Source organism: Ursus arctos, unplaced genomic scaffold (assembly GCF_023065955.2).
Source record: "Ursus arctos isolate Adak ecotype North America unplaced genomic scaffold, UrsArc2.0 scaffold_12, whole genome shotgun sequence".
Classification (NCBI taxonomy): Eukaryota; Metazoa; Chordata; class Mammalia; order Carnivora; family Ursidae; genus Ursus; species Ursus arctos.
Genome location: NW_026622786.1, coordinates 64,908,409 through 64,918,087, shown reverse-complemented (window position 1 = coordinate 64,918,087; position 9,679 = coordinate 64,908,409). Strand labels below are relative to the sequence as shown.

Below are 9,679 nucleotides of genomic sequence, written 5' to 3'. Positions count from 1 at the left end.
TACTTTGGGCTTAATCTGCTCTACTTTATTTAGTTTTAAAGGTTTTTTCACACATTTTTTCCTAATATTGCAGGTTTTTGGTGTAAGTTTTCCTCTAAGTTCTGTTTTAGTGGCATCCCACAAATCCTGATAATGCTGTGTTTTCATTTTATTTGGGTTGAGTGTTCTATAAATGTTAATTAGATCCACGGTGACACGTGGCTCCAAGTTTCCCTGGGGATAATTTCCATTCCAGTCAAGCCTAAAAGGAGAAAGAACATGGAGAAAAGTGCTTGAGAGGTTTTTGTGACATCACTTTCATTCAAATTCCATTGGTTAGAACTCAGTCATATGGCTTCACCTAATGGTATGGGAAGCTGGGACATGGTAGTCTAGCTTTTTGCCTGGGAAGAAGAGGAAAATGTATTGGGACAAACAACCGGCAATCTCTTTCTATTTTCTGGAAGAGCTTGTATAAGATAAGAAATACTTGAATCATGGGTATACAGTAGAAATTGTAAAGTTATTGGGGCCTGCTGTTTTCTTTGGGGGAAATTTTGTAACTACTGATTCAGTTTAATGGATACATGTTCATTTAGGTTTTCTATTACTTCTTGAGTCACTTTTTGTAAGTCACTTTTTAGGTACATATAATTTTGTATAAGTTTTTAAATGTATTAGCATAGATCTGTTCAAAGTATTTTCTTATTTTAATCTCTGACGTAATTGTAATTATGTTCTTTCTTCATTTTAAATAGTTTCATTATACCTTTTTTTACTTCTTTACAAGTATTTGTACATATCATTATTGATTACTTCTGTGTATTTTCAAACTTCCACTCATTTCTTATTTAATGTGTGAGTTATTTACAGTGTGATTTTAAATTTCCACAAGTATGGGAGCTTTTCTTAGGGTATATATTAGGTTATTAATTTCAAAATTAATTGCATTTTTTTCAGAGAATGTGGTATGTATAATAATGATGCTATAAAACTTGTTGAGTCTTTCTTGCTTTATGGCCTTGTATATGCATGTTAAGTTTGAGATGTCTTCCTGCTTTTTTTATGTTATTAATTCCTTGCAACACTATCTCATTTATTTCTAATCCTAATTGTGTAAAATAGATAGTATGACTCCCATTTTTCAAATAAGAACATTAAAGTCCAGCCAGCACAATAAGTAACTTTTCTATATTCACAGATAAATCTAGTCTTATAACCACTTGAAACAAACACCAACTAAAAAAGTACAGTCAACTTTTTATACTGGTTTCATATGAGGCTTGCTTAAATCTCATTATATTTTTAAACCTTTAGGGCAAGGATTCATTCTTATTTAAATGGCTTTTTATCCCTCACTTAATATCCGAAACAGTATTCTACACATATTTGGTGTTCAAAAGATTTTTGTTGATGGGGTGCCTGAGTGGCTCAGTTAGTTAAGTGACAAACTCTTGGTTTTGGCTTGGGTCATGATCTCCATGATCTCAGAGTTGCGAGATCAAGCCCCACATGGGGCTCCACACTCAGCACAGAGTCTGCTTGAGATTCTTTCCCCTCCCATTCCCTCTCCCTCTGCTCCTCCCCGCTCTCTCTCTCTCTCAAATAAATACATAAAATCTTTAAGAAAAAAGAAAAGATTTTTGTTAAATTGGAGTAAATCTGAGACTGGAATCTGGCAAAACACTAAAAGAGTATAATAAATAGTAATTTGTGAATACTCAAAAAAATAAAACAGGACTTATAGTTCTGGAATTATTGCAAAAAATAATCTTAAAATTCTCCTGGTACAGTTTCCTAGTAATTCTGGGAAAAGATATAGATATAGGTGTATATAGGTAACATCTATATCTATCTATATCCTTTATTTTTTTTTAAAGATTTTATTTATTTATTTGACAGAGAGACAGCCAGCGAGAGAGGGAACACAGGCAGGGGGAGTGGGAGAGGAAGAAGCAGGCTCCCAGTGGAGGAGCCTGATGTGGGGCTCGATCCCAGGACTCTGGGATCACGCCCTGAGCCGAAGGCAGACGCTTAACGACTGAGCCACCCAGGTGCCCCTATCTATATCCTTTAAATACTTCTGTATATCTATCTGTATATCCTTTAACATATCTGTCTAAATCTAGACAGATATGTTAAAGGACAGATATATACATACATACATTTATAACTATATAAAGATATATCCTTTATATCAATATAAAGAATATATTTAGATATAGATACATACGTTAAAGGATAGATGGGCTAACAAAGAAGGACCTACAAAGACAATAAAGGTATGGATACATAAATGGAAAAAAAACTAAGTGAATTTAATTTACTGATGCCAAGGCAAAAGAGAGAGAGTGGCTAATAGTGACCTTTTGATTTTTGTGTTGATGAAGTTATTAATGGCCTTGAAAATAGATGTGAAGAAGTAGGAATTCTCATTTTAAGAGTTTAGGCTGCAAATGGTTAAAAAAAATCAATTCTAAGCTGGAGGGTGCTGCTGGGAGGGAGTTTTATTTATTTTAAGATGGAAGAACCATAACCTGATTTAAAACTTAATGTTCTTGGGGCACCTGGGTGGCTCAGATGGCTAAGCTGTTACCTTCGGCTCAGGTTATGATCTCAGGGTCTTGGGATCAAGCCCTGCATTGGGCTCCCTGCTCAGTGGGGAGTCTGCTTCTCCCTCTGCCTCTGCCCCCTACTTGTGCTGTCTCTCTCGCTCACTGTCTCTATCAAATAAATAAATAAAATCTTAAAAAAAAAAAAAAGACTTAATGTTCTTGCCTAGCTATCTCTTACCCAGTCTGTAAGATTCAGCTCAGGTGTTATCTCTAGGACTGCACCTGCACTTGGTCAAACTGCCTCTATTGTCTTAGCACTGTCAAAAGGTCATTATCATAGCACTTAGAATATTTTAATGAATATATCCATTTAAATGTCTTGTCCCCTGCCGATTATAAACTCCATGATCATGTGTTATCTTTCAGTCACCAATTCTTGGCAAATGTTTGGTGATAGAAAGTTCTCAGGCAATGTTTAACTAAACTATGGAGCTTTTTAAAATTTACCCTATCTTTTTATAAATCTACCTGTGTCCACATTTTGTACTTATTTCTTCCATTATAACACCTATATACTTTTTAATTGCATTTATTCCTTTTCACATGTATGGGCTTCTTACATGCATACTTATATTATTACATACTTAAAAACAACATAGTTATATTATTCATTTTTGTAATACTAGCATTTAGCACAGTGCCTGTCATTCATTTATTGAATATTCAATCATTTCTTGAGTAACCAGTCATTATTCTAAACTCTAAGAATACCGTAATGAAAAAGACATCGTCTGGTAGAGGAAAACAGAGTAGACAAGTAAACCAGTAAAGAAAATTATTTACAATAGTAATTATTCAAGACAAAGAAACAAGTGGTATGATAGAGTAACAGCTGAAAGTGAGGAGTCATTATTTAATTTATGTATTTATGATATATTTATTTATTTTGAGAGAGACAGAGCATGCACGCATGAGGGGGGAGGGGCAGGGGGAGCAGGAGGGAAAGAATCCTCAAGCAGAGTCCCTGCTGAGCTCAGAGCCCAGGACCCTGAGGCTCAATCCCAGGACCCTGAGGTCATGACGAGAGGCTAAATCAAGAGCCTGATGCTCAACCCAGCCACCCAGGCACCCCAATAAAGTCATTACTTTAGACAGGCTACTTAAGAGCAGAATCAAGAAAGTAAAAATACTACACTTGTGTATATATATATATACTAAAACTTTAAAGTGAGAAGGGGATCTTAATGATTACAGAGTCCAGCCTTTTCATTTTACAGACTGATTTAGAGAGAACGTGTGACTTGTTGAAGGTATTAACAAATATGTAATTTGTCTTTCTCTTGGTGAAGTGGTTTGGAAACTTTCAGATTCTTTATGCCTGATTGGGATTTCCTTGAGATGTAAATGACCTGTTTAAACCAGGGACTATGATGGTGTACTAATCACATCTATTTTCTTCCCTAATGGAGTTTTGGGGAAAAAAAAAAAAAAGAGGAGGGCAGAGATCTTCAGGGGAAACAGTTAAGTGGGCTATAGTCACATTGATAACAATAGAGAAAGGTCTACAAGGAGACTTGCTGCATCTAAGTAAAGGTGTTAGGAATTACATAAGAAGCTTCAAAAGATTTTTCCTGATTTTTCTAAGATACTCGTGATAGAAAATACACACACACACACACACACACACACACAGTCTAAATTGGATGCTATAAGGGTTCTAGTACATATTTTTCTGAATGTATATGTATGCGTTTCATTTTGGTTTATGACTAAAAACTGTTGGGTCATGGGTATGCATATGTTCAGCTTAATAATAGAGCCAAACAATTTTCCAAAGTGTTGTACAAAACCACATTCGCACCAATAGTGAATGAGAATTCAGGTTACTCTGCCTCCTTGGCAACGATTGACATTTTCTGTCTTTTCCATTTTAGGCATCATAAAGAGTAGTTGTTATTATCTCATTGTGGTTTAATTAGTACTTCCCTGATTGTTAATGAAGTTTTCATCATGTGTTTATTGGCCATTTAGATATTCTTTTTAATGATATCCTTAAATATTTAGCATCCTTACTTAATTGGGTTTTTTTCTAACAAATCTAAAGCTATTAAGGATCTCTCTTCTCCACGCAGTCTAGATAAGGAAGGACCTTAGCAATTTTTACATTACTATTGTTCCCTCACTTAGTGGTTGTGTGCCTTCAAGCAAGTTTCTTAACCTTATTTGCCTCAATTGTTTCTGCATCTGTAAAATGAGAAAATAATAATACTTAATTCAGAGTTGTTGTGAGAATTAAATGAGTTTAAATATATAATACATTGAACAGTGCCTGGCATGTAGTATTTACTATATGAATGTTAGCTATTGTTGTTGTTGTTATTGGCAAAAGCATAGACAATATATATCAAGGGGACAGAATAGCGATTCCAGAAAGAGACTGACACAAATATAGCAACTTGATTTTTTTATTTTTTTATTTTTTATTTTATTTTATTTTTTAATGATTTTTTATTATATTATGTTAGTCACCATACAGTACATCCCCGGTTTCCGATGTAAGGCTCGATGATTCATTAGTTGTGTATAACACCCAGTGCACCATGCAATACGTGCCCTCCTTACTACCCATCACCGGTCTATCCCATTCCCCCACCCCCCTCCCCTCTGAAGTCCTCAGTTTGTTTCTCATAGTCCATAGTCTCTCATGTTTCATTCCCCCTTCTGATTACCCCCCCTTTCTTTATCCCTTTCTTCCCCTACCGATCATCCTAGTTCTTATGTTCCATAGATGAGAGAAATCATATGATAGTTGTCTTTCTCTGCTTGACTTATTTCACTTAGCATTATCTCCTCCAGTGCCGTCCATGTTGTAGCAAATGTTGAGAACTCGTTCTTTCTGATAGCTGAGTAATATTCCATTGTATATATGGACCACAACTTCTTAATCCAGTCATCTGTTGAAGGGCATCTCGGCTCCTTCCACAATTTAGCTATTGTGGACATTGCTGCTATGAACATTGGGGTGCATATGGCCCTTCTCTTCACTACGTCTGTATCTTTGGGGTAAATACCCAGTAGTAGCAACTTGATTTTTGACAAGGGTACAAAAGCAACTCCATGAAGAAAGGATAGTCTTTTCAACAAATGGTGTTGGAACCACTGGATATACATATCCAAAGGGGAAAAAAAAGGAACTTGACCCATGCCTTATACCTTATGTAAGAATTAATTCAAAATGAATTATAAATTAAATGCAAAACATAAAATTATAAATCCTTTATAGGAAAACATAGGAGAAAATCTCTGTGGCCTGGGTTAGGCAAAGAGTTCTTAGATAGGACCATAGCACAATCTATACAAGGAAAAACTTAATAAATCAGACTTCCCCAAAATTTAAAAGTTTTGCTTTGTGAAAGACACTCTTAAGAGAATTGAAAAGACAAGCCTAGACTTGGAGAAAATATTTCCAAATCACATATCTGACTAAGGACTTGAGGTATTCTAAAAAATCAGCAAAGATTTAAACAAATACTTCACTGAAGAAGACATATGGACGGCAAATAAGCACATGGAAAAATGCTCAACATCATTATTCATTAAGGAAATGCAGTTAAAACCACGGTGAGATACCACTATATATCTATTAGAATGACCGAAATAAAATTAACAATACCAAGTGGTGGCAATGATACAGAGCAAGTGGAACTGTCATATAATGCTGGTGGGAAAGCAAGATGGTACGGACACTTTGGAAAGCAGCTTGGCAGTTTCTTCCACATTTGAATATATATTTGCTACATGACCCTACCGAAATAAAAATTTATGTTCAAACAAACACCTTTATGCAAGTGTATCGTAGCTTTAATTTAACAACCCCTAACTGGAAACAACCAAATGTCTCTCAGCTGGGGAATAAACAAACTGTGGTACATCTGTAAAATGGAATGTTACTCAGCAATAAAAAGAACCAAACTATTGATACATGCAGCAATGTAGGTGAATGTTGGATGCATTATGCTAAGTGAAAAAAGCCAGACTCAAAAGGCCACATGCTGTATGATTCCATTTATATGAAATTCTGGAAGAGGCAAAAGTATAAAGATGGAGAATAGGGATGGAAAATAAACAATGGTTACCAGCAATTAGTGCTTGACCACTAAGAGGCAGTATGAGGAAATTTTTGGAGGTAATGGAAGTGTCATGTAACTTAGTTATGTTGCTGTGACAGATATTTTTTCTATTTGTCAAAACTTACAGAACTGTACACACACATGCAAATGAACTTTACAAATTAAAAAATTTTTAAGGTAAAATCCTTCTTAGGTCGTTTCTCTGAATATTGCTTCTCTGCTACTCTATTTTTTTCTTTTGGGACCCCTATCACTTAGGTACTATATACTCTTGATCTTTTCAAAGTCTCACATTTCCTTATATTTTTCATTTCTTTATGTAATTAGGTGTGTTTCTCAGTGTTATCTTTCATCTCATTAACTGTGTTCAAAGAATAATTTACTTTATCTTAAAATTTTTGAGTTTTTCATTTTCCAAAATTCCTTCTTGGTCTTCTGTTAGTGATTCAAGACCCCCTTGCATCAGAGATTTTATTAACGTAGAGTCATTCACAGTGCCAAAGGATGATTTGGTGTAGGTCTTGTCTCATTCACAGTGCCGAAGGATGATTTGGTGTAGGTCTTGTGATTTTCTCTGCTTCTTCTAATTCTTGTTTCCAGATCTCAGTACTTCATATGCCTGTGGTTTTAGCCTCTACTTATTTCTCTGTGTTGCTTTTATTTTTTGTCCATAGAAATCTTTATCTTTTTTCCCCCAAAGTTTTATTTATTTAAGTAATCTCTACACCCTACGTGGGGATCAAACTCATGACCCCATATGCTTTTCTGACTGAGCTGGCCAGGTGCCCCTAGAAATCTTTATTTTATATATGAGTATGAGTATGTCTTTTGAATTTTTAAAAAATACGCATTTTACCTATCTTGCTCTTATCAATGAATACTATTTGATTTTTCATTATACTACTATGCCAGTGATTCTCAACAGGGGCAGTTTTGCCCCCCAGAATACATTTGCCTAGAGACATCTTTGGTACAATGCAAAGGACAATCCCTACAACAAATTATCTGATCCAAAAGATCAGTAGTATCAAAGTTGAGAAACCCTGCACTAAATAATGAAAGAACATGATATTTTTCATATGTAACATCATCATAACTTATTTAATTGCCTTCCTAATTGCACTTAGAAGGTTTTTTTAATATTATAGGTATCACTTTGATAAATAGCCTTCTATAACTTTTTGGTACCATTAAATAATTCCCAAATGTAGACATTTTCTGAATCTCAAGAAAACTAAGATTTGAGAGGCACCATATTGGAAGCTGGAAATTACTTAGGAAACAACAAAAATATGGGAACAACAAAGTCTTTATCATGTCATATTTTTAGTGGAACTTATAATATGTTCACACATAAAAATCTTCCATTAGTTTTATAAGATTTTATTTAAATTCCAGTTAGTTAACATAGAATGTAATATTAGTTTCAGGTGTACAATTTAGTGATTCAACATTTCTGTGCAACACCCAGCACTCATCACAGGTGCACCCTTAATCCCCATCACCTATTTAACCCATCCTCCCCTCTGGTAATCATCAGTTTGTTCTCTATAGTTTTATACTTTCAAACCCTTTTTTTCCAGGTAATATGCAGTTGACCCTTGAAAAACATGGGTTTGGACTGTGTGGGCCCACTCATATGTGGATGATTTTCTATGTAGCACAAGACTATTAATGTATTTTCTCCTCCCTATGATTTTCTTAGTAACATTTTCTTTTCTCTAGCTTATTTATTGTAAGACTATAGTATGTAATACATATAGCATATAAAATATGTGTTAATCAACTGTTTATGTTATTGGTAAGGCTTCCAGTCAACAGTAGGCTGTTGTTTATGTATATATGTAAGTGGTTAAGTTTGGGGAGAATCAAAAATTATATGTGGATTAGTGAGTGTGCACAGGTTGGTGCCCCTAATCCTCACATTGTTTAAGGGTCAGCTGTATTCCTAAATTGTTTTAAGGCCCTTCATGTTCTACAGCTTTCTGTGAAAGCTTCCTATAGCTTGCTTTATGGTTAGGTATCAGATTTCAGAATCTTAAGGAATACTTGACCAACCTGACTTTAAATATCTCGTGCATTATTTATTCTTAATTCTTTTTAGTACATACCAGTATTAAGATGATTGGTAGTAGGGATAAGATACTAGAAAAAAACCAGAGGACTGGCTTTAATCTGTTGCCTAATCTCAGGTCCCTCTCTTACCTGGATGTCAGTTTTATCATCTGTAAAATGAAGGAGTTACACCATATAATTCCTGTAGGCTTTTCCAGTTATACCCTGTGATATGCTATTATTTTATATTGCTTTTATTTAGCTTTTGGCCATGATCTTTTATTGTTCCTGGGATAAAATAGAAATAAAGCAAAAATTTCGAAAATATTTTTAAGTTCCTCATATTTGTTCTTTATTACCCTCCATCCACCTTCTTGTAGTGATTGATAATACAAATTTTAAAATGAAAAGTGTCTTTTTCTTAAAAAAAGATTTTATTTATTTATTCGACAGAGATAGAGACAGCCAGCGAGAGAGGGAACACAAGCAGGGGGAGTGGGAGAGGAAGAAGCAGGCTCATAGCGGAGGAGCCTGATGTGGGGCTCGATCCCGGAATGCCGGGATCACGCCCTGAGCCAAAGTCAGACGCGTAACCTCTGTGCCACCCAGGCGCCCCTAAAATGAAAAATGTTTTATGTTGGAGGACTGCAAAGAATGATACTGGAAAAATAACATAAAAATTTACAGCTAGACTGAGAAAGGAGAAAGCTAAGAAAAAAGGAGGTGACAGCTGTATAAAAACAAACCACACCTAGGTATCAAATTGAGGCAGAGTCAGAGAAATGCACCCTGGACTCTAATCACCATGAGGCCTTGTGTAATTCTCAAATTCAGAGTCTTGAAATTTGTTAGAATTGCACAGAACCCTAGAATTCAGGTTTCCCAACTTCCTGGTTAATGTCTTAACACTACAGTATGTAATATCATTTAAATTATTATGTTATTTAATATTACCTGGAG

At 35.0% G+C, this 9,679-nt stretch overlaps 1 protein-coding gene across 1 annotated transcript in view; it reads left to right on the top strand.

Moving 5' to 3' along the window:
* Positions 1–330: 330 nt before the first annotated feature.
* Positions 331–9,679, top strand: part of CUNH1orf185 (chromosome unknown C1orf185 homolog) — a 33,035-nt gene continuing 23,686 nt past the window's right edge. The window contains exon 1 of the mRNA XM_044383884.2: positions 331–346. Coding sequence (XP_044239819.1) covers positions 331–346 — 16 coding nt within the window. The remainder of the gene's footprint in view (positions 347–9,679) is intronic.